At 35.9% G+C, this 26,743-nt stretch overlaps 1 protein-coding gene across 1 annotated transcript in view; it reads right to left on the reverse strand.

Moving 5' to 3' along the window:
- Positions 1-26,743, reverse strand: part of COL19A1 (collagen type XIX alpha 1 chain) — a 313,880-nt gene that overhangs the window by 286,398 nt on the left and 739 nt on the right. Inside the window, exons 2-3 of the mRNA XM_077767252.1 lie at positions 14,590-14,664; positions 13,454-13,553 (exon numbers count right to left, since the gene is read on the reverse strand). Coding sequence (XP_077623378.1) covers positions 13,454-13,553; positions 14,590-14,664 — 175 coding nt within the window. The remainder of the gene's footprint in view (positions 1-13,453; positions 13,554-14,589; positions 14,665-26,743) is intronic.

Raw genomic sequence — 26,743 nt, forward strand, 5'->3', positions numbered from 1 at the left:
AAATTGTCCAATAATTAGTTCTCACTTCAGAAAGTATAGAACAGAGATCTATCGGGATTATAATAAAACAAAGAAGTTAACGGAGAAGATAGAGGAAGGAAGGAATAAATCAAGAACAGGCAATGCCCTTAAGTTAGAAGATGAAATGTCATAATTCTGAGCCCTGGGCAACACAAGCATCACCTTAAGGCACTGGGAGTTTGAGAGGAAATTTCCAAAAAGAAAGGTGATGCCAAAGGGGAGGTACAACTAAGATAAAACTTGACAATTTTCCTTGCTGTGCTGTCAACTCACATGTCTAAATTACTACTGGATATCTCCACTTAGATATTAAAGGCATCTCTAATTAAATAACTGGAATTGAACTTTTGATTCCTACCAACACATCCCTTAAGGTACAAGAATTTCACATCTCAATAAAAGGCATGGCCATTCACCCAGATTTCCAGCCTAAAAGTCATTCTTGACTCTTGCATTCCCTTTATTTTCCTACACCCCATCCAACCATCAGTTAAGTCTTACTCTTTCTACCATCAGAATAGATTCTGACTCTGTCCACTTCCCTTCAGCTCCACTATCACTCACTACTCTAAGCTGCCACTTTCTCTCTCCAGGATTCCTGTGAGGGTGTCCTAATTGTTCTCTTTCCCTTACATTATAGTCTAGTCCTCACATAGCAGCTAGGTTGAGCTATTAAAATGTAAATCATACCATGTCCCTCCCTTACTTACAACCTTCCTACAGTGTCTTTGAGTCCTTGCACATGGCTCACAAGGCTTCATCTGTTCTGACCCCTGCTTCTTCTAACATGTCATCTCCTATTCCAGTCTCTATGTGACACTCATATTCCAGTCACAGTGACTTGAATTTTGTTCCTTAAGCACACCAGGCTCATTGAGGTCTTAGGCCTTTGTACTTCCTGTTTTCTCTCCTGGGATGGACATTCCCAGAAGTCATCACCTAGAGGACTTTTTCCTCACTATTCAGCTCTTAGCTCTAATGTCACTTCTAGAAGGTCTACAGCTGTTCTCATCTAAGTTACTACCTAACATATTACCTTCTTTTAGTTTCTTCATAGGCTTATAACTACCCAATTTTTTAAAAAAATGTATTGGTTTACACAGGTATTGCCTGTATCCAACCACTAGAATGTGATTTCCATGCAAATAGGGGCTTTGCCAGACTTGGTGCTCTAAATCAAACTTTAGACAGATACTAATCTGGCATATAGGAAGCACAAATAAAAATGTATGCCTTTCATGGACAATCCATAATGAGCCCTATGACCAGTCCCGGCAGATGTCAAACACCTGGCATTATTTGCATAATGCCTTAACGTTAAGGCCTTTTAAGACTATGCCACATCACATTCACCAAAAAAATAGAAGAGGAAAAAAATTCAAGCTCTATGTGATTTAAAGCAGGCTAATCAAAAAGTCTGACACAAAATGAATCCAGGAAAAAACAGTGTTCCTACTTTCAAAAAGAAACTTTAAATCTCTACAGGCTACAGCAACACAGAACAGCTGCCCCAAGAAACTACACCAAAAGTGTCCTTCAGCAGAAGACTTCTGGTGCTTGGAAATGTTTCAATTTTAAGAAGCCACACATAATAGTTTCCTGTAGTTCTATAGCCCTAAAGCTGAAAAGAACCTTCAGAGTGATTTAGATCAGCCATCTCATTTCATAAATGAGAAATTAAAGTCACAGAAGTTAAATAACTGCCCCACCATTACTCTGCCAGACAGAGGTCAGGATGGAACTTGAACTCGGAACTTCTAATTCCAAGGTCAGTTTTTTCCAGTATATCAAGTTGCTTGCATCCTCTGGGTTAAGAATAAAATTTCCCTCATCATTAGTGACCTGACTTAAAAGTAATGTTTTGGGACTATAAATGAGGGAAAAAAACCCTAATTTTTTGAGTACTAGGTGAAATGGGGGGAATATAAGCAAATAACAAACTTTAGTATCAAGAAATGATTAGTTAAAATGTTAACAATCACGATAATATTAACAATAATAAATCATATTTGGGGCTCAGAGCAAAGCATTCATTATGACACTTGCACACTATGACCAGTAGCCATGAGGGGATGATTATTACAGTTCCTTCCCCTAATCATATTTTGAGCACAGATCAGGAAGTATCGCAAACCACACAATAATATCTTTAAAATGAGGCTACAATCTGTTGGGTTTTAAGAAAGATATGCATATGACAGAGGGTGACACCCAATCAGGAATGCTTTTTCTATATTCCTTAGAGATCATTCTTAGAAAAATTAGGATTTTCCACCAAGCATTTCTTTAGAAATAAGAGCAATTTTCAGGAAATATTAAAAATTATGAGAACAGTACATATACTAATAATTATGCAATATGAAGAAAAGCATGAAGTGTTCTGATAAAAAGTGCCTCTGTGTTTATCCTCCTGGTGAGAAAATATATCGGGATTTTAATACCATAGGGAGAACACCAACAGAATGTAACCTGACTAAAAAGATAAGTAATTTCTTAAAATGTGAAAATAATGACCATAAATTGTGACTATTTCAAATGATTATGGAAGGAGAACCCTTAGCACTGATACATTAATGCTTTCCTGGCATGGGGATCAGTGGAAGCTTCTATCCCATTTATCCCCTGAGGCATGAAATCAATGCCAAACATAGCTATACACAAAGTTAACTTAATAAAGTTGAAGTGTCTGGTCTCTCAGGTGCAGAAGGGTGCCAGATGAACAAATAATGGACATTCCTAGCTGTCCAGTTAGTGAGAAACCGATAAGAACTACCTTAAAAGGATAAACTCCGCTTTTTCATACTCCCTTCCAGAAGGGGAGCATTGCAAGCATGGCCAAGCCAGGAAAAATCATAAAACTTAAAAATATAATTTACCCTTTTAAAGTATATGTAAATATTTATTGATAAAGTTGTTGTATGCGGAGATGGAATCAGGGAGTGGGTCTCATTTATTTTCCACAACTGGGCCCTGGTGGTTTGTTGTCAAGAAAAATAAAGACCATAATGAAGCTCATAATTATTTTTTACTTCTTTGTATATTAAGTAATTGGTAATTTCATTGTACAGCAAGTTCAGGTTGATGTATTTGTTCAGTATTCCTAGAAAGACCATAGTTTGTAATATGGCAAATGACATCTCTGTCTCATAGATACAAACAATAAAAGACAAAACCAAACTGCAGAATAAAAGGGGATTAGGAAGAAAAAAACAAGACTGTCAGTTTCTTTTTTGTTCTTTCACCTAACTAAATAATAAGCACTATGAGGCAAGAAGTAAAATGTAAATAAGGAAAAACAAAGAGAAATAAACTTTCATGATTTCAGTATTCATAATGAAAAGCAAGAGGACATAATTATGCTAGAGAAATTTAATTTTGTATATGGTGTTCCAAAAATCAAGCATGATACACATTTGAAGAGCAAAGTGTTTAAAAAGTTCAGTTACTAATTACAATGGTTCCAGAGGTAATTCTTCAACTAGCTCATAGCACAAGGCTTGAAGCAAAGCCCTTTTTTTTCAAAAGTGCTATTTTGGTAGGGATGAAGTGAGTTTTCCAGGTCATATTTAGCAAGACCAACCTTTATTTACTTTTTTGCTTTTAAAATGAAATGGCTAAATGGAAAAAATCTATTTTTAAATGTCAAGAACTGGCTTCCAAATTAATTCTTCCATTCTAAATAAGCGTGAGGCAAGGCAGAGTTTATGAAGAACTTCCGTATTTACAAGTATCAATGGGGCCTTTGACTTGCTGAATATCTTCCAGGAAGAGAAATATGATACAAGTTACATTTCCTGAGAGTGAAGTGAGAGATGCTTGGAGTTTATAGTAAGTCATTTCTTTCCCAGCTGACACCCACCATCACCTGTCACATTACAAGCAATTTGGCCAGCAGGGCCTGGAGGGTTTATCTGAAATGGCTTCCTACCAAGCTGGGTGGTGATGTTTGAGTTCCACAGCCACAGAGACTGAAATCTTACCCTTTTTGTGCTTGCTAAGGGGATTCAGACAGACAGATTGTTAATGGGAAAACAAAACTTCGATGACTCTCTAATAATCATACGTCTGTTATGATTAGCACTTGTTCATCGTGACATTGTAAATGACTTCCCTTTGAAAACAAGAGTGACATTCAGATAACAGAAATGAAGGATGGACTAGAGAAGCCGTGCTTCAGAAAGGTTTTGAAAGTAACTTTTTCAGGTGTTTCCATCCAAAAAGAGGAAGGAAAGTAGGAAGGAAGGAAGGGGAGAAAGAAGGAAGGAATCCTGGGTCAAACCTCACCTCCAAGAGGTCCTCTGAAAACTGAAGTGTCCTTCCTGAGTCTGGGGGTTTGGCTTCTGCCTCAGGATCATTTAGACCTAGTTGAAAGCTGTGATTTTTTCCCAGTGGCATATATTCAGCTGTTTGGAATTTCCCCCCTAGAATGTAATGCTATTGCTCTCACACCTTCACTTTATTTTAGACAGTATTACTGAAGTATAACTATGGTACTCTGGTTTCTCCTCAGACCGTCAAAACTTTTTACCTTTCACTTTATTTTTATCAATAAAGTTCAAGCCCCTTAGGCTGCACAGAAGTTCTCTCAGAACAGCACCTCAGCTTGCCCTTTTGGCCTCCTCCACTCCTCAGACACTGTCCCCACCTGTGCTCACTACCACCACATGGGATTTCTTACCATTATTCAAACTGCCTTGACCTTTAAATGATATTCCCTCTAACTACTGTATGCTAGCCCCTGGCTCACCTGGCAAATTTGTTCTTATGCTTTAAGCTTCTACTTCTCACATCTTTTGTGAAGCTTTCCCTGGTTCCCTCAAAATGACTTCATCTGTCGATCTCTTCATCTGTTCTTCATCTTCATCTACATACATACATCTAAAGATTGCAACTATATTCCATAATAGCCAATTGTTGACATATCTATCTTCCCAGACAGAAATAACTCAACACCAGGGACCATGTCTTTATTTATCTTTAAATTCTCAGTGCCTGGCACATAGTGAGTCTTCAGTGTTGTCTGGGAATCAAATGAAATACTTTGTTAGAATTTTTCTTTCACTGCCATCAAAGCTGAACTGAGAAATAATAGGGGGTCGTATATAATAAAATATCTTTTCCATATACCTTGTAAACAAAGGGAATTTTATATTATTATCATGGGTAAATTAGAAGAAAGATAGAAATATAAAGATAATAGGGAGGAATTTCTAGCCCATATATCTAAGAGCTTTTGAGTGCCATAAGGAAAGAATGCCGAGTTGATTGGATTAATTTGTTAAATACATTGTGATGCTTTACGCCTTGGGCATGGCCTTGGGGTCCAGAGGACAGTAAGAGAAAGGATCACCGAACCCATGCCTTCACTCTCATGCCTTCCCCCATGCCATGCATACATACACACCCCACTTAGCTATAAGCCACAGAGCAACTCGGGCACCTGAGGACTGAGGTTGAGCAGCCATGAGTAGGGGTTTGCCAAGGCCCAACGGAGTGGCATTTTTATGGAGAGGATTCCCAACAAAGACAGGGGTGATATGCAAAAACAAGGAGATTAGAACACATGGATAAGAGTGCACTTTCTTTTGAACATGAGCACCTGTGCAACACTCTTGGGGCTCCCCAAAATAACAAGATGTGATTTTAGGAAGGGCACTTGTGGGGATGAGCACTGGGTGTTATATGGAAACCAACTTGACAATAAACTATCAAAAAAATAAAATAAAATGCAAAAAAAGAGGGGATTGAGGTTCCACAGTTGTGCAGGTAGAGTAGGAATCATCACAATTTAGACACTAATGTTAAATACGACATTGTCATATTAACCGATGACGTCCTGAATGGAATACTAATGGGACCTGGGAACATTTGGAATATCTGAGCTAGAATAAGGTTAGCACTACATGAAAAGTATACTGAACTAAAAAAAAAAAAAAAGCAATTTTTCCTGAGGACATCAATGAGGGCTATATTTGAAGGTAGGGTGTGTACTGAACTTTCTAGGACATGTAAGATTCAAATTGGCAAAAATGATGGGTGGAATAGAACAGGTAGAGAGACACAGGTACAGAAAGGCACTGTAGAGAGATACTTAGGGACATTTGAGACAGGGCACGGACACCAGTAACTTTGAAAGAAATCTCCACAGTGTTCAGGAAGACCTGGTCAATGGGGCACCTGGGTGGTTCAGTCAGTTAAGCATCCAACTTCAGCTCAGGTCATGATCTTGCAGTTTCTGAGTTTGAGCCCCACATTGAGCTTGCAGCTGTCAGCACAGAGCATGCTTCAGAACCTCTGTCCCCCTCTCGCTGCCCCTCCCCCACTTGCACTCTCCTAAAAAATAAAATAAATGTTAAAAAAAAAAAAAAAGAATTCCTGGTCAAATATGAAGGGGCTAAGGGATGTGTGAGGAAGTAAAAGTGGTTAGTAACATTATTCCTTTGGGAAGTTTGGGAGTAAAGGGATTTGTCAAGGAAAAATGTTTCTAGAACAGAGAAGGATTAAGTATTTGTAGACTAAGAGCCAGGATACTGGGGAGAGGGACACTGAAAACACAAGAGCAAAGGGTATCATGGGTGGATCAAAGTATTAAAGGACGCTGACAAGGAGAAGATTAAGAGCACAAGTGAAGGGGTTAACCTTTGAAACCAGGAGGGTCACCTCTAGAGAGGACAGCTGAAGCAGGAAAATTCTGAAGTAGAAGCAGAAGTTGAGATGGTTTAAGAAAGAGGAATACCTTAGGTGCAAAACATCTGGTCAATTCAGTCTCATATTTAACCAACCTGATGTGAATTCTACAAGGCACTACCACACGTGTCCATATTAATTGAAATTTTCACTGAACTTGTGATTGCTTCTAAATTACAGGGATATAGCCATGGTGAGAGGAACGATTAAAGTCAATTATTTGAATATATTACTTTTTAGCTTAAAATTTAAAAAAATTTCACCTAATCTGGAAAAAATGTATTTTAGGAAATGTAAGTGTTAACTAAAATGAGGCAATAAGGGCGCCTGGGTGGCTCAGTCAGTTACACAACTGACTTTGGCTCAGGTCATGATCTCACAGTTCATGACTTTGAGCCCCATGTTGTGGCCAACAGCTCAGTGACTGGAGCCTGCTTCGGATTCTGTGTCTCCCTCTCTTTCTGCCCATTCCCCCTCCCTCAAAAATAAACATGAAAAATTTTTTTTTTAAATGAGGCAATAGATAAGGTATACCAAGCTTATGTGAGTCACACAAAATAACATAAGCAGCTTCTGGCTACCATGCTTATTTTCTGATTACCTTTCATGGTTAAGCTGAAGGAATTGAAATGTTAATAAATTAATAGTTTATTAGCCAACACAATTTTTCTTCCTTGATTGGCATACATTTCAAAGTTTATCACTGAAATCAAAATTGTATTTCACTATCTGATTCTCTGTCTCAGAATGAAGATTAGACTATCCGATGCTATTTTATCAATCACAGATGGTCTGATCAATACACAGAAAAATCTGTCAAGTTCTTATAAAGTTATTCTTAAGCAGTAGTATAACAAAACATCATGCATTACTACAGTCAATTCTCTGCCTAATTTATAAATTTAAGATCATGTTTAAATTTAGGCTTACAGCCATTGTAAAAGCAATACATTTGCAACTACCTAAGGTTAATAATTAGTCTTCACAGCATTTTTATGGGTCATAAGATTAATGATGACTTGAGGGATGTGCTACATGCCTTCTTTCTTTTCTATACTCTAAGAACCTGCAGTGTACACTCCACAGATACATACTCACAGGTCCCACCCAAGCAGCGTGACAGCTTAGGAGATTAGATTTATTGGATAGAAAAATAAGTAAAGAAAGAAAAATCAAATATATAATCTAACAGTAGTAGATTAATCAATGCCTGTCAAATTGGCCCAAGTAATTACCAAAATAAAACACCTGATTTTATTACTTTATGATGGCATTTGCATTATTATGACTTCTAAGTAGTATATTTAACTGGCACCTCACTACTCTCAAAGTAACTGCCATAAGGACATTTTAAGATAAGATACTTGATGCAATTAGCCATAATAAAATAGGAAATAAACTATAAAGATATCCTGTTGAACACTGTACCTATAGTCATTAATAATATATGTGTTAAGAAGATAGATCTCATGTTAAATGTTCTTTCTCAAACAAATGAAAGAAAATAAAACAAAGCAAAAATAAAATAGATATGAATACTATAGAATCTATACACATATGATCAATGACTGACATTCCTTCCCTTTCCCCAAACAACACTGAATTATATGAAATCTGAAGGAAAAAATTACAACTTTTTAAAATTTGATGATGATAATACTAAACTCATAATCTTTCATATTATATTACATTTTAGTAGCCATTTCTATACAAAGCAATTTGTTACTAGAATATATCAACAGCCTTAAATTTGCTAGAAAAAAATAACATAGACTCTTGAGATAGGTTATTGTGATTAAGATATAAATATTTCCAGGCATTCTTAAAACCTGTATAATCATACTCTTAAAATTCTGTTCTAGGGATGCCTGGATGGCTCAGTCAGTTAAATGTCTGGCTCTTGATTTTGGCTCAGGTCATGATCTCATAGTTTGTGGGATCAAGCCCCACTTAGGGCTCCGTGCTGACAGCATGGAGCCTGCTTAAGATCCTCTCTCACTCTACCTCTACCCCTACCCCCTGCTTTCACTCTCTTTCTCTCAAAATAAAATAACATTTAAAAATATTCTATTCTAATATATGTAATTTGGCTATATTGTATGATTTTAAAAAATCAGTAATTGTGAACCTATCAGGCTTTTCTTTTTATCTTAAGAATGTTGGACTTAATGGCTCATTCACTTTTTTGGTATGGCAAACTACAATTGAGGAAATACAGTGACGACATAAGACTTATGTGTAGCAGTCATTCAGTCTTATATTAACTGCTGGACAACTTTTTAATTAAGTCACTTTTCCTTACACGGGAAAGTTCTTATCTACAGAATGATAGGATGGCCCAAATGAAAACCCAAGGGATGCATGAATAGTCATTCCCTATAGTTTAATGGAATTGTGAAGTAATCCTCCTGAAACACTCAGAGATTAGAAGCTTCAGTACGAGAGTTCTAAACATAGTTTCTAGAGCCACAGATTTTAACTGGTTTTGAGAACTTGGAGAGGTCCCAAAGAAGAGCAATAAAAATGAAAGATGGGTTAGAAAACCTGCCCTTATGAGGGAAAGACTGAAAATCAGCCTTGTGTGGGATGCTAAAGGAAGTTTATCCTTTATGAGGGAAGGGGTAGCCCTGAGACCCATGGCCATGCTTGATGATAGAAGGCAACACGTCTCAGTTTCTTGATCAAAGCAAGAGAGAAGTGAAGCTTTTCCCTGTACCATGTGTCTCTCCAGCAGGTTCCAGAAGGTAAGACTGGACCCACATTCTTTCACCATTGTAATCTGAGAGCCTACTAGAGTCCACAGTGAGCTCAATAAATGCTTGTTGAATAAAAGAATGAGCTCTACACTACCACGTATTCATTACAGTGACTTATTGAATGCTACCTTTTATTCACCGGTTGGCAGAACAGAAACATTTCAGGAACCCTTAATACTTATGTAGTAAGCTACTTTTATTTGTAATTGTGACAAGCTTTTAGTTAAAAAAAAAACTTAATGACAAAATTTTTAAATGATAATGTCTAATGCTATGGAAGACACTGGATATTATACAGAGTAGAAGGCTAAAACAATGATGAAACTTAATTAGAAGTATATATCAAGATCTCTAAAAATGAACTAGTAATTCCACTGAGAAAAATCAATCTTATGGAAATAATTCTAAACACAAGGAAAAACTAACCTTCCCGGATGTGGTGATGTTATTTATAATGATAAAATCTGGAAGTAATGTAAAGGTCCATGTAGAAAAGACATGTGCACAGGGTGAATCATTCAATACTAGCACAGACAAGGTATAAATCATGCTACAATATACAAAACAGCTTTCCCTATATTTAGGATTATTTCCAAGGGAACTGTTAAGGTTCAGAGAACTTGAATAACTCCTAAATAACACTACCCATCTTCCAAATATATAATTTGGCATTTCTTCCTTGTGGAGGATTATTATGTTTATAAAAACATAAAATGTAAATGAGAATAGCTCCTACAAGCTCTTTTTTTTTTTCCATGTAAAGCTTTGAAAAGAAATAGCCCTTGCTTCCGGAGAGTAACCACCAATTTAATGAAAAAGAGAGAGAGAAGATTCCTCTTCACTGGAGATTTACTTATTTGTAATGATAGCTAAGGGGACCATATCTGTCAATTATGCCACTGTGTCTAGCTATACTATTCAAACTCATAAAATATTATTGATCTGTGTTGATTATTTTTTCACACACAGCCTCATTTACCCTCATTCTTAAGGAGCTGGTTGAGTTGAAATAATACCAGCTCAGAGGAATCATCCCAAATCAGAGAGACAACAGACTGGAAACACACATAAGTACTCCTCTCTCCCCTTTTTGGTAATGGATCGTAACATTCTAGTTGGCTGAATCTAATATGGCCTCAGAATCCTTCTCAACACAGTATTCCAGATAGCCACTAGATATCAATCATAGGACCTCAGATATAAGGCTTTTTAGCATCCTTGAAATCAATAAATCAGTGTAATTCATTTCCCTGGTGCATCTGAAATCAAATGATTTCCTCATTGGCCAGTGAAAATAAGAGAGTGTTCCCCCTTCAGAATCAATAGGATGTGGGAATTCAACATTTATCAACTCTTCTAAAATATTCAACCGCTAAGACATTTTTATTTAGTTATTTGTGGCATTTTCATTTAAAACATGTTTCTATAGAAACAACTAATGAAAGAACTGTATTATACCAAGAAAATAAGGTACTCTGTAGTATATGCATGTTTTGTGAATATTTTCTCCCAAAACGTTACCATTTTGCCCTGATAATGGCCAAAACACAATTTAAAGATAATCAGAGCATGATCACCTGGGATAGAACTCTCAATATGTACAGAAATAATGAATTATTTCTTTTGCACAACCAAGGGTACTTGTTACAGATACAAGAAACCAATGAAAAGAATCTTTTAATACCCACAAATACTTTCATTTGCTATCCCAAGGAACACTGAGAAAATGGACATAAATTTAAAATAAAACCAAATACATAAAGCTCCTCAGATGTTGCTTGAGCATGTGTCACCAGTAAGTGTACAATGTTTATTCAAAGGCCCCTGCAAAACTGGCCCCTGGGATTCCCGCATTAAGCCAGGCTCAAGACACTGAGTGTGCCCAATAAGGATCTGACCAACACATTCATTAAATCTCTCCCCTCATGAATCTCATCTGGAAGATGACAGAACTATAAAAATAATCTCAGGCACAGAGAGAATCTTCATTTTCCACATAAAATAACATCTGCCTTTTCCCATGCTGATTCTGCAAGGCTGCTTATTTACAAATACATAAATAGCTGCAACTTTACTCCAGTCTCATTGAAAAATCAAAATGGCATCATGCAAGAGAAGCATCCTAGCATACTTGGCTCAATGAGTGAAATGTAAATGGAGATAAGCCAAGCTAGTTGACACTCGCTAGTCAGCTTAACCAGATACCCTCCAGTTTCCTGTAGTGGAGGTACCAGGGTTCTGCTCTGAAGAGCCAGGGAATTTACTTACATTGATAGCCCAGGGATCACACAATGATTTAGAGCTAAAGGTTGGAAAATAAATGTCAAGTTGTGGCTAGTATCTATTATCACACATATGAAAGGGGAATAGCATTGCCTAAATAAGGCAGTAAATTTTCCAACATAACTACTCAAAATTAGCTACATCTTCTTATATACAGTGCCAATGAATTTTAAAAAGTTTTCACTCCAATCCTTTAGCCACCTGGACAGAATTAGAGGAATTTAAATTGTCAGGAAGAAAGCAGGAAAGGAAATGCACCTTAATTTTTAAAGCAGAATTTATTCCCTTTCTTAAATTCTTTAATTAGGTTATATACTACTAGTTTAAAATCATGTATATGATACATAAAAAATAAATAAGTAAATATAAACATAAGAATATATGTTACATATTGACTTTTCTTTAGTGGGTATGAATACCCAAACATGGAACTGCTGTTCTCTGAGGGTTAAATGTCTGCATGTGAAGCCACCTAAAAGTCACCTGTAACAGTACAGTCAAAACTGCTGAAGTGCCCCTCCTGACGGTCACCCATTATATCCCCCGATATCTGATTACTCTCTTTCTTAACACTCTTATTTCTTACCAATTAATGAGCAGTTTACTTTTAAGGAACCATGTCATTAAACTAAAATCATCTAAAGAACCACAAAGTAGAATGTTTTAATTTTTCTCAGGGAAAAGGTGAGCCAGGGACCTAGTTTACACAGAGCATCTGAAGACAGGCAACAAGATAATTAATGCTATCTCCCTTTGAGAATTCAAATGCTAGGGTTCTCAACAACCTTGTCTGGTAACGTAAATTTTAGGCTACTCATCAAGAAATGAAAACATCCATATATGTTTTCACACAAAAACATCTGTGTTGTATATTAAACCAGAGTTTTAATGTTATTTTCACTGCAGTGCATTCATAAACTGGAATGCTCATCTTGGACTCAAAGACTAAATATCATGACCATAGATGCTATATCTGCCTTCCTAATGACTCAAGCTTTCTGAATTACTATGTATTCATCCTCCAACTACATGTAAGCCATATGGGGAAGTTTTATTGCCCTATATAGTTGCTGACCAACTGTCAATATTTAAATGGCACATAATACCTTTTTTTTTTAAATCTCAGGTTTAACAGTAGAAAAAGAATAATAAAGATAAGAAAGGAAAAGTTTGGTAAATCAATTTTGAAATCAAATGTGTATCAAGACCATCTTATAATGATGTTATCGCCTTATGTTATTATGTACTCTACACCTTATATAAGAGGAATACCTAAAGGCTAGGTTCTTTTGTTTTAATTTATCGTGAAGCACAGTAAACGTAGAAATGATTGCAATAAATATGAATCTTTTGTCTCGAAATCTACATTGAATCTTCTGTCTTAAAGTTCACATTTTAAGATTTAACTTTGGTTATATCTACTTTAAACATAAATAATACTTCTTCAAAATGGATTTAATTACTATTCTGCAAAGACTATGCCTCTATTTGTATGGGTGAATGGCATTTATAACATAGAATAAGATCAGATTCCAAAGATTATTGAAAACAACAAATATACAAACAGTCCACTTATTACAGCATTCAAGAGAGTATGACACCACTGAGAAGATTTATTTTCATCTTTTAAACAAATTATTTGAAATTTTCTTAGAAAATAGTTTATGTAGTATTATCAAAATGTAAAGAAAAATTATTTTACTTACATGGTATCTCTAATAAGAAATGCACTTCCCAATTTGAAACAGGTTTTATCACCTTCACAAAACGTACGTCTCAGAGAAAAGCTCTCTCCTAGGTCAAAACCTATAAAATGTAACATATGATTTAATCAAGCAGTTTTATTAAATTTAGGCAACTCACAGAGATACTGATTTTTAAACAGGATTTTTTTGTCACCCTTATCTATAGACTGATTTATTTCAAATAAAACCCTGTTGTTTGGTCTCAAAAAATTTGATTTCATTTTTCTCCTTTTAGGATACAGGAGGATAAAATATGTTGCAAAAGAATCAAACACTAATTTTCTTTGACTTAGGAATTATCTTTTTTTTTTTTTTAAATGTTTTATTTATTTCTAGGAGAGAGAGAGAGACAGCATGAGCAGGGGAGGGTCAGAGAGAGAGAGGGAGTCACAGTCTGAAACAGGCTCCAGGTTCTGAGCTGGCAGTCAGCACAGAGCCCGACGCGGGGCTCGAACCCACGAACCGTGAGATCATGACCCAAGCGAAAGTCGGACGCCCAACCGACTAAGCCACCCAGGCGCCCCGACTTAGGAATTATCTTAAGAAAGTAATCAGAGCAGCTCATTGTAGCAATTCTGATGTCTAATGACAGAAAATTAATTAACTAAAAAAATTACAGCGATTTAATTGAAGTTTAAGCAGCCTTGTTTTTTTTTAAAAAATGCCTTAGAATATATATAATACTTTGATTTCAAATTCAAAATATGTATTATGATTATGTATGTGTGTTAGAGAGAGGGAGGGAACGAGTTAAGGAGAGAGAGGAAAGGAAGACAGAGAAAGGAAGATAGGAATGTTATACAAAAATAGGAATCACCATTATATTTGGGTAGTGAGATCTTTTTTTAATAAATCTTCTTTTCTTTTTTTAAGATTTCTACAATGGATACAGCTTCTATAACTATTTTTCTCCAAGAAGCTGAGTTGTTATTAGTTAATACAATACTCTGCTCTTTTTTTTCTACATCATTTATCTTCCTTTTTAATTTCTTATACTGATGTTATCAACCTAAATTATAGTATCAAAGAATCATGTGCTGATAATTCTACACAAAAATTACACAAAGTGCTTTTTTGCAAAGGATTATAATGCTTACCTGAAACTTCAAGTTTATCTCTGTTCTCCTGTGGAAACTGCTGTCCCTCTGTTCTCAGTACAGGACACCGTTTTTCTATGTTTAAAAAAATGAAGATTTGCACTGCATTTTTTATCAATTTCTTAAAAAATATGTTTGAATCAGACAATACAACTTGAAACTTAAAATGAAAATAATAACCAATTTTGTTAAATTTCTATAGATTGAGGATAAGAATATTACCCACATCAGAGTATTTGTGAGGAGTTTGTGAGAGTTACATGTGCCTGGTACAGAGTGAATGCTTGTGTTAGCTATCATTACCACTACTAACGCTACTATTACTCTAACTTTCTAATTGTTGCTATACATTTTGGACATTAGGAAATTATCGCTTTAACATCATTAAAAGTTCATATTCAAAATATATTCTAATATTAAAACAAATAAACTGCTACTGTATTTTAACACAAATTTGAATCAAGTTTTCTTGTCAGGTGTTACTAAACTCTAGACAAGGGGGCTGCTATGGACTGAATGCATCCCCCCAAAATGCATATGTTGAAGCTTTGATCCCCAATGTGATAGTATTTGGAGGTGGAGCCTTTAGGAGGTAATTAGGTTTGGATGAGGTGATACAAGTGGAGCTCTCATGATGAGGCTGGCATCCTTAGAAGAGTATGGAGATACAGAAGATTCTCCTCTCTCTCCACCATATAAGGAAACCAGGAAGAGGGCCTTCACCAGCATCTGGCCATGTTGGAACCCTGACCTCAAGTTTCTCAGCCTCCAGAACTGTAGGAAATTAATGTCTATTCTTTAAGCCACCCAGCCTAGGTCATTCTTAGAGCAGCTTGAACTGACTAAAGCAGCAACACAGATGGAAGTTATCACAATAAAATTATGAAGCAAAGATGTCTGCCATACAAAAGTGGTCTATACGTTCAAAAATTGCATAAAATCATTGAGAAAGTATTAATTATGTGCTAACATATCTAATGAAAGTTAAAAAAAGATAAAATTAGTCTCTACTTACAGTGAATGCATATATTCAATACTACCACAACACCTTCATACAGTAATGTATTTGCATGCATTAACTTTTTGTTGTCTGGGATATGCTTAAATCTAATTCAGGCTACAGTCTATGAAGGTTATAGTCAATTCTGGCAAAACTGCAACAAATTTTAGAATATGTCAAGGTAACTATCTAAATGGACAGATATTCTAAAAATAATCAGTTAACTCTTATGGTATCACACAACATTCTTAATTCTTCAGGTCTAAAATTATGGTTGATTTTAATGATCTCAAAGTTTTTAATACAGAGAGGGAGATAAACTGTTCAAAACTAAATTGATCGCTTGATCTCTGGAAAGTGGAAAGTACCAAATCTCAAGTTCAACTGCTCAGCTCCTCAGCCCATCATTTAACAAATGTATCATGGATTTCAGGGGTGGTGACAGAACATCTTCTAAATATATTTAACTAAAAAAATGAATCAGATTCTAAATAGTGCTGTCACTTAATCAGATTTAAAAGTTGCAATACAGACACGTGAAATTGTAGTACTGAATAATCTTAGAGATTACTTCGCTACTTTGGAAATTCCTATCTCAAAGATCTTAACATGGTTGCAGTTCTGAAATGACATTAAAATTGGATATTTTGTAAACATTACCAATTTTTTTATCTGAATTCATCGTCATTTTTACAAAAACAAAGCACCTCCTCAAGATCTGCACCGAAAGCTAGAGAATATTGCTGAGGGAGATTTAAGTCCTAAATAACTGAAGGATTTTTTAAAAAATTGTTTTTAATGTTTTATTTATTTCTGAGAGAGAGAGAGACAGCGTGAGCAGGGGAGAGTCAGAGAGAGAGGGAGACACATAATCTGAAACAGGCTTCAGGCTCTGAGCTAGCTGTCAGCACAGAGTCTGACGCGGGGCTGGAACCCATGAACCATGAGATCATGACCTGAGCTGAAGTCAGACACTTAACCGACTGAGGCAACCAGGTGCTCCATAAATAACTCAAGGGTTAAATCAAGTATTTACACTGGTAGATTCAATATTGCTAAGATCTGAATTCTCAGTTTTAACTCTAGACTCAGCATAATACCAAAGGATTGTGTGAGTGTGTATGGGTATGAATGTATGTGTGTGTGTATGAAACTGATAAGCTGATTCTCAAATTTGTATGGAACTGCAAGAAAACTAGAATAGTTAAGACAATGAAATGAAAAACAATCTGGAGAACTTTCACTATCACACACCAGAAATTTTTATAATGTGGCATTGGGACACATATAAAGAGATCAAGGAAATAACAGAGTCCAAAATAGACCCATGCACATGTGGTCTTCTTATTTACCACAAGGGTGCCAGTGTAATTCAGTGGGAAAAGGATTGTTTTTCCAATAAATGTTTCTGGGTCAACTGGATTTCCATATAGAAAAACTAGACCTTGATCCTTACCTCATACCATGCAGAGAAATTAGAGATATTAGACCTAAATGTGAAATGTAAAATAATAAAGGGCAACAGAAAGACATAAGATCTTCATGAACTTGGAGTAGTAAAGATTTCTTAAAGGGACACCAAAAGCACCAATTAGAAAAGATTGACAAACTGGAATTCATTAAAATTAAAATACTTATTAATCAAAGGACAACATTAAAAGAGTCAAAAGGAGCCACAGACTACTGCAATGTGTATATCCATTAACATATCATAACCATAATAAACAAGAACTGTCACAAATCAAGAAGAAAAAGGCTAAAAACCCTATTTTGAGAATGCACAAAAAAATCTAAGCACTTCACAAAAGTGAAGATCCAAGTTCCCAATCTACATGTGAGAAGGTGCTCAATAACATCTGTAATCTAGTAATGCAAAGTAGGACCACAATGACATACAACTAAATGGCTAAAAGTTAAATAACTGACAGCACCAAGTTTTGATGAGAATGTGGAGTAAAAGGGCTCCCCCACATTGTTTGTGAGAGTGGAAATCAATGCAACCAGTTTAGAAAACTGGAAGTGTTCACTAAAGCTAAATACACATGAACACTATGACTTGGAAATTCAGTGGCCCAAGAAAAATGAGCACAAAAGATGAGTGTAAATATCTCTCTAAAAAGAGAATATTCATTTGTAGCATTACTCATAATAAGATAAAAATGAAAACAATCTAAATGTTCACTGACAAGGGAACAAATGAATAAATTGTGGTATACACCATGAAAAATTGTACAGTAATAAAAAAAGAATAAACTTCTGACACATGCAACAACTTGAATGCATCTCACAGATACATTATTAACTAAAAAGAATACCATTCCTAAAAGAATACAGGCTGTATAATCTCATTTATATGAAGTTCGAAAGATTGTACAACTAATCTACATCAGAGAACTGGTTACCTTGGTGGAATATCACCTGAAAGGAGATGGAGAAGAGCCTTCTGGAATTCTGGAAATGTTCTATAATTTGGTCTGAGTGGCAGTTACACAGATGTATAAATGTATATATAAATATTCACCGCACTGTGCATCTAAGATTTTTCTCTGTGTGTGGTACCTCATCAACATGAGGAAAACAGTGTGTCTCTAAGAAAATAAGCTAAAAATGATTCTTGCAAAATAAAACAAAACTGGAATTCTAATCAAATTTTCATAATGACTTTGAGTGACTATATGACTGTAATAAATAAGATTAACTTTAAGTTCTCCACAATGTATATAGGGAAAGCCCAACAGATGATTGACAAAACAAATCTCTAGATAGCAGAAAGGGAGTTTGTACTATGACACTTTCATCTTAAGGAGTCTGCTGGCCTACCACCAACTTGGAAACAGTACATGTCTGTCTTAAATTCTTCCAAAGACCTAACGAACATATGATGATGTCAAAGTAATAAACCTGTCACTTTGAAATGAATGTAATTCAACATTTCCAGCAATATTCATGAAAGTAATTCTCCACTATAATCTTAAGTTTATGAAAATCAAATATAGCTTCATATATTTGGACTACGTGCTTTATTGTGAAAACATGAACAAAACAAAGGAAAACTAAATGTTAATTATTTGGGGGTCAGATTCAAGGTACCATCATCTGAATGCATGAGTCTTAGGGATCCATTGCATACAAATGCCAAAGCAGTGGATGTGGCTATCACAAGTTGGCTGTATTATTTTCTATAAATATTGACACATATATTTTAAAATAAAGTAAAGCACACTTTTTGAGTGAATTTGCATGTAACTTAAAGAACAACTTATAAGATCCAAATATCATCCCAACAGGCAGACAGAGGAGAAAATTATTGCAGCAGTGACACTGTAAAGGCTCTCTGGAGTGTTCCAAAAGTAATTACTACTAAAATTTCACCCCAAAACATGCACTACTTGGGGACCCTTAATCGACAGATCTTTTGAAAAGCAACTGCAAAAGTTTTTGACAAATTTATGCTAAGATATTGTTAGTGCTTATCAGACCCACTTTCCTCCTGACCTGGCTTAAAGGACCTGGGTAGCTCACAGGGTTGGAAGGATACCCATATCTAGGTCTGTTATGGGTAGATTATCTAGATTTTATCTTGATTATGTACCAAAAAATACATAATTTTAAAAAAGATTTTACTCTTCTCTCTCTCTCTAAAAATTTGAATCCTGGGGACCTAAGAACAAATTCATGAGAAGTTAGACAATTTTGTCCCAGATAATCTAGTGAGTCAATGGCAAAGTTTAAATAAAACCATTTGCTATAAGAAATAGGTTCTTTTCTAAGAAGTTGGACAACTTCTTTTTCTCTATATTGAACACTGCTTCTTAAAACCACATTCTAAACAAAGTAAGAGTATCTATAATGCTCCATTCTTTAGTAGAAACGCATTTTGTTCAAGCTTTCAGTTTCAAGGGTGCTTTTAAAAAATCCTTTGTTCCCTTAACCTCCTAATCCTTATACTGTGTTCCTACCTGCTGGCTGAGCCTTTTATTATATTGCTAAGTATTCTAGTTGAGATTAATTCACATGTTTTTTGACACATATATTTCCTATCATTGTTCTCGTATTTATTTTCTATACTCATTCATACAAAAATCTTCAGTTTAACATAGAATGCACTGAAGACATGTTTAGTTCCTGCTTTTTCACTTTTTGTTTTCTTACTATTCACTGAAGGCATGTTGAATTACTTCTTTATCCTCTCAAACAACTAAGAAGCCTAGACCGGTGAAAATCCTTTCTTTTAATTTTTCTTTTTTTTCAGCTGATTTAATACCTAAAATATTTGTGTTGCTGATGCTTATACTGAAAACAGAACAGTCACTCTCTGTGCCACAGAGGCCTCTGGCCTTTGGGAAAAGCCAGGAGGTGAGGTTATTACTTATGCACTACAAAGACTAAAAGAACAGTCAACATTGGAGGCATCATGAAAGATAAATATAAATACGTTCCACTACACTCTTTACATTGTGTTGAGGATTCTTAATATCACACTCTTTATATACTGCCTTACTGATGGCAAAGAAAGAAAATATATAATTTGTCTAGTGGAAATATAATTTATATTTTAACTTTGCTAAAGCACACATTTCCACACATTTGTATTTAAATAACAATGCATTGAGGGTATAATATCACAATATTCACTTAACTGTCAATTATAGAAGTCATTAGGGAAGCATGTTACTCAAAGATATACGTTCAGAAGCCTCCTTGTTCACATTTCTGATACAAGTCCTCTAGGGCAAGGGTCGGCCAGCTCCCAAGAGTTCCTACGGGGCAGTATTTGGTGAATTTACTGGAGCCCAAGGTCTAGCCTTTGATCTCGCATAGTTAGAAATCAGATTTTGGTAACATACAGAGCACAGATCCATTTCTCAGTAGTAAATGTGCCCTCACCTTCTCCTCCTCACTCACCTGATTATAGTCTCCTGGTCTTTCTTATTTCTGCCACATCTCAAACATGCTCCTGCCTTGGGACCTTGGTATATGCTGCTTTCCAGGTGTTCACATACCTCAGTCTCTCACAAACCTTATGTCTCTGCTTAAGTGTCCCTTCATGATGGCAGCCTTTCCTGCCTACCCTATACATATTGAACAACCTCTCCTCTCTTCAGATCATGTAAGATTGCAAAATATAGAAGGAAAACAAAACAGAATGACCATTAAATTTGAATGTCAGATAAATAACAAAGGTATTTTTAGTATAAGTATGCTCCATGCAATATTTGGAACATATACTAAAAAAAATTCATTATCTATCTGAACTTCAGACTTAACAGGGTGCCCTATATTTTATCTGGCAAACCTACTCACATGCTAATACTCAGTGAGGCCAGGTATGATGGTAGCTTGGATCAAAGAGGTGACAGTGAAGATGGAAAAAAAGGGAAGGAATTGAGATGCAAGACTCAACATGACATGATAAAGGAGTGAATACAGGGAGGAAGGAGAGTTGGTTTACTTAGATGTCTGGGTAAAAGTTTAGGTTTCTATAAATGAATTCCACTAGAGGAAGAAAAGATTTGTCAAGAAATAAATTAATCTGTGGAGGAAGAGAGGAGTTAGAAATGTTAAACTGGGGGCATCTGACACTTGATTTTGGCTCAGCTCATGATCTTGAAGTTCATGAGTTCAAACTCTGTACTATCAGCATGGAGCCTGGTTGGGAGTCAGTCTCTCTCTCTCTCTCTCTCTCTGTCTCTCTCTCTCTCTCCCCCTCTGTCTCTCTCTCCTCCCTCCTCCCCTGCCTGTCCACATTCTTTCTCTCTCTCTCTCACATAAATAAATGAACTTAAAAAAGAAATGTTAAGTTGGAGGTGCTAATAAGAAATTCAAATTGTTAAGTTATTGATAGATAGTAAGAAACACAGGCAGGTAACTAAAAACAGAGGTCCAGTGTGTCAAGTAAATTTAGGAATGATTGAATATAAATCACATTTAAAGCCATGAGGACAGAATGAGATTATACATGGAATGAGTTGAGAAGATGGGAAAGGGCTGCCTCCTGAGAAATGGCAACATTTCATTCTCTCCCATCCACTTTTCCTGCTTTATTTTTCCTATTTACTCATATCTTCAGAAGTACACATTCAATACATTATGGAGCTATTGTTATCTGTAAAATCACAATTAAAATCTGTCTAGTTGCATAGGTGTTCTATTTATCATTCTTCTAACATGCATTAAGGAAAATTGTTTTCTTTACTGTTAGTAACAAAACCTATAACACAGCATTTGGCTCAAGATTAGAGCTACTTTTCAGGAAGGTGAAAAGTAGCAATTTACCAGAGAGAGAGAATTGGTTTGTTTTCTTTTCATAAAAAGAGCAAAGAAGAACCTTTAGGTGTTTCACACTTTTTCTAACAAGAGGCTAAAACAGACTTCCTATTGTACTGCGGGGGGAGAGAGGGTTGCAGTCCTTTTTATTTTATTGTTATGGGTGGTCCTCAGGCTCCCTGTACATTTCCTACCTTGACAACACCTCTGATAAAGGATTAGAGAGTGTCCCAGGTTGGGGAAAAAACGCTGGTCAACAAATATAGGTAAAGATTGTTGGACCAGAATATAACAAAAATAATACGGAAAAGTGACCAAACAAGAAAAAGAAAGGAGAACACAGCTATTTTAACAGAAAAGTCACAAAGAGCACAAAATCTTTATAGCTTCTTGTGGGTTTGTTGTTGTTGTTGTTGCTTTTAAAACAAAGCTGTTCTGGGGCGCCTGGGTGGCTTAGTCGGTTAAGCGTCCGACTTTCGCTTAGGTCATGATCTCGCGGTTCGTGGGTTCGAGCCCCGCGACGGGCTCTGTGCTGACTGCCAGCTCAGAGCCTGGAGCCTGTTTCAGTCTGTGACTCCCTCTCTCTCTGACCCTCCCCTTCTCACGCTGTCTCTCTCTCTCTCTCNTAAAAAAAAAAAAAAAAAAACAAAGCTTTTCCTCAAAAGAATACCTGGGTAGGAGCTATAATCCTTATTTATAATTGTGAAACTTTCCTCCACTTTAAAAACTTAGGAGTTACAAAGTATATCTGTGAGTTATTGGAACCATATTGAACATAAGGAATTCTTAAAAACTCAAAATAAAACTCTCCATATGATAGCATACTTTCTACTCTTGAGTTTAAGAGTGCAGTGTGTTTCAATTAATAAAAGCCAAATTTCAGAATAGCAGTTTTTCCTAAATAGTTTTAAAAGATACACGTGTATGGTCTAGGGCCCAAGTTTATAATCAATTCCATCTAGATACTCAACATGAAGTTTTCCAGTAAGTAAAAGAAATGACATTCTATCATCTCTCCTTTTATCAAGCCTGGTTTGTTTTTTGTTTTCTTTTGTTTTGGGGGATGCTTTTTGCTGCTTTTCCTTATTCTGATTTTCTGTTTACTTTTTATGATAACTCAGTACCTGGCCTTAGACCAGATTTAGGAAAGTAGAAGAAAAAGAAGAACCTTTAATTATTTGATACATAAACTTCTATGACAGCATAAAATTTAAGGAACTGATTAATGTAAGTTTTAAGATCTATACAACGTATATTTTTTATATGATTCTCTTTTCTTTAATATGATCCTCTTTTGACAACTGAACTGAAACTGTCACATTCAAATTACTTATCTGCAATATGAAAATATATAAATATGCCTCAACTCATAATCTCAATGTAATATTAAAACTGATAAAAAAGAACAAGAAGTAACTGAATTCTTAATGGCTTCATGATTTTAAAATTCAAGTTGTATTGAACCTTTCCATATTACTCTTGAATTCTATCTCAATAGAACAATATTCCAAGTATCATTAAACATACTAGAGAGTTAAAATAAAGCAATTAAAAGATTCAATTTATCCTTCGTATATTTAGGTTTAACAGTAGACTGTTGACAACTTCATAGACTCCAGAGTTGAAACCCTAGCCTCTCCCTCAGATTTGTTATATTTTATTTTTAGATGTAATCACTTCCCTCCGGTAAATGGTTAGTGACCACACGCACAGGTCTGCACATGAGGAAACTAAAAAGGGAACCTTGCACTGTGAATCAGAGACACAAGACACAAAAAGAGGCCCCTGTCAGGCCATGCCCAGCGTGTCATATTCTTCAATAATCCTTATGACAGTGCTGTGCAGACATTTTCAGTTAATGCAAGTGATACCTGAAGTTAAGCAATTGCCATGGCATGTTCAGCATGTGTTGCTTCAGGAGCACCTTCTATTAAACAACCTGATAAAAATCAACTCTTAATTTTTGTATGTATTAATTTCTCTCAGTGCTTCATGTTATCTGGATCTTGTTTAGAGTTCAGATTAATTTTGAATTCACACTCCTTAAGAAAATCTTTCAGAAAGATCAATTTGGTAAAGTTAATTGGTCCAGAATATATGCATTTCAGTAGTCCTACATCCAATAGAACCTGATTAAAGAATTGCAATACCATGAGGCATTTGGGTGGTTCAGTCAGTTAAGCATCCAACTTCAGATCAGGTCATGATCTCTCGGTTTGTGAGTTCAAGCCCTGAAATGGACTCTGTGCTGACAGCTCAGAACCTAAGCCTGCTTCAGATTCCGTGTCTCCCTCTCTCTCTGCTCTAATCCCTGCTTGTGTGCACTCTCTCTCTCTCTGTCTCTCTCAAAAATAAATAAACATTAAAAAAAAAGAAAAAGAAATGCAATACCAAAGCTGTAAAAGCAAAACATTCAGGGGAATCCCAAACTGGGGAAGTTTCAGTAGTGCAAAATGATTAAGTTCTAGAGATCTGCTGCACAACATTGTGCCTATAATTAATAACACCAAATTATACACTTAGATATTTCTTAAGAGGGTGGATATGTTGTCTTTCTTCTACAATTTTTTAAGTTAAAAAAGTTACTAAAGGCAAAAATAACAAAAAATAAAATAAAATGAGAAGAATCTAGTAGGTAAGATCCAAGATAACCAGCTAAGAAAGAAAAAGAAAAAAGACAAAAATGTCAGTTAACTGTCCCAAAGGTAAGGGTTTCTACAAGTGTTTTCCTTAGATATATCATACTAGATTCACCTGGGGAGTTTGTTAAAGTTATTAATTGCTGAATCCCACCCCAGCCGGTTCTGCATAATGGCAATCTCAGAATGGGATTTAGGAGTCAATACCCCAGATGATTCTTGCTCAAACCTAAATAGGAAATCCATTTATTGTAGATTCTTCAAATCGTTACTAGTGTAAAGAGTATTTATTATGCACTAGCATGTCCCTAAAAACTGTGTCCATCTCAACCAAAAATTCATTTTCCTTTCTTTAAAATTTTTTTTATGTTTATTTATTTTTGAGAGAGAGGAGAAAGAGAGAGCGCACGCGCACACGAGCATGGGAGGGGCAGAGAGGGAGATACAGAATCCAAAGCAGGCTCCAGGCTCTGAGCTGTCAGCACAGAGCCTGATGCAAGGCTCAAACTCACAAACCATGAGATCATGGCCTGAGCTGAAGTCGGACGCCTAACCGACTACTCACCCAGGTGCCCCTCATTTTCCTTTCTAACCAAAAAAGTCCTATCCTCTCCTTTTAAGTTGCAAATCACATTACCTACTAATGCTTCTTAAAAGGAGGGGACATACAAAATGACTAAAATTAACAACTCAGGCAATGACAGATGTTGGTGAGGATGCAGAGAAAGAGGAACCCTTTTGCACTGCCAGTAGGAATACAAACTGGTACAGCCACTCTGGAAAACAGTATGGAGGTTCCTCAAAAAATTAAAAATAGAACTACTCTGCGACTCAGCAATTTCACTACCAGGTATTTATCCAAACGTTACAGGAGTGCTATTTCAAAGGGTCACATGCACTCCAGTGTAAACACTAATATTGATTGCAGCACTATCAACAATAGCCAAAGTATGGAAGGAGCCCAAATGAGTGAATAAAGAAGATGTGTGTGTGTGTGTGTGTGTGTGTGTGTGTGTGTGTGTATACAATGGAATATTACTCAGCAATCAAAAAGAATGGAATCTTGCCATTAGCAATAATATGGATAGACCTAGAGTGTATTGTGTTAAGCAAAATTAATCAGAGAAAGACAAAGATCATATGACCTCACTCACATGTGAAATTTAAGATACAAAACAAATGAACATAAGAAAAGGGAAGCAAAAATAATATAAAAACAGGGGAACAAAACATAAGAGACTCAAATACAGGGGCGCCTGGGTGGCCCAGTCGGTTAAGTGTCTGACTTCAGCTCAGGTCATGATCTCACGGTTCGTGGGTTCGAGCCCCGTGTCGGGCTCTGTGCTGACAGCTCAGAGCCTGGAGCCTGCTTTGGATTCTGTGTCTCCCTCTCTCTCTGACCCTCCCTTGCTCACAGTCTCACTCTCTCTCAGAAATAAATAAAACATAAAAAAAAATTTTTAAGAAAGAGACTCAAATACAAAGAACAAAGTGAAGGTTGCTGGAGGGGTTGTGGGTTAAGGGATGGGCTAAATAGGCAAGGGGTATTAAGGAAGGCACTTGTTGAGATGAGCACTAGGTGTTGTATGTAGGCGATGAATCACTGGAATCTACTCCTGAAATCATTATTGCACTATATGCTAACTAAGTTGCATGTAAATTTTTTTAAAAAGGAGGGAACATAAAGAAATTAGGAGTAGCAACATTATTAGAATGAACTCCCCTGGTCCTATGGACTTTCTTTTGCCATAAGTCACTTCTGATTCATTTCTTACCGAGGAAAGAAAGTGTTTTCCCCCCAAAAAGTATGACAGCCTCAGGATTTCATTGATACAGTGGTAGAATATTCAAACCTTCATGTGGATTATTAGGAAATGTACTTCCTGCCAAATTAATATAAAAATCACAAAGACTTCCATAACACTGAGAGACTAAGACTTGTTATATCTTAGGTAGTTTTTATTTTATGTGTGTTTCAAACTCAAATGTCTCTACTAGAGTGTCTTTTTACCTGTTTAGCAAGTCTTATTAAAGATATATTCAAAAGAAGAGGCACAATAAGACTCACAGTTTCAGATTACATCATCATATGTGACCATGATCAGAATACATCATATGTGATCCTTTGCACAGGAGAGTGGGACATTTCTCTTTGACTAGCAAAGAGTGTGTCTAATTTGACCTAGGAATATATTTAAATCAGTAATTTACACATACTCAAAGTTCAAGAAAATTTTTCCAAATTAGG

This window comes from Crocuta crocuta, unplaced genomic scaffold (assembly GCF_008692635.1).
Source record: "Crocuta crocuta isolate KB4526 unplaced genomic scaffold, BGI_CrCroc_1.0 scaffold518, whole genome shotgun sequence".
NCBI lineage: Eukaryota > Metazoa > Chordata > Mammalia > Carnivora > Hyaenidae > Crocuta > Crocuta crocuta.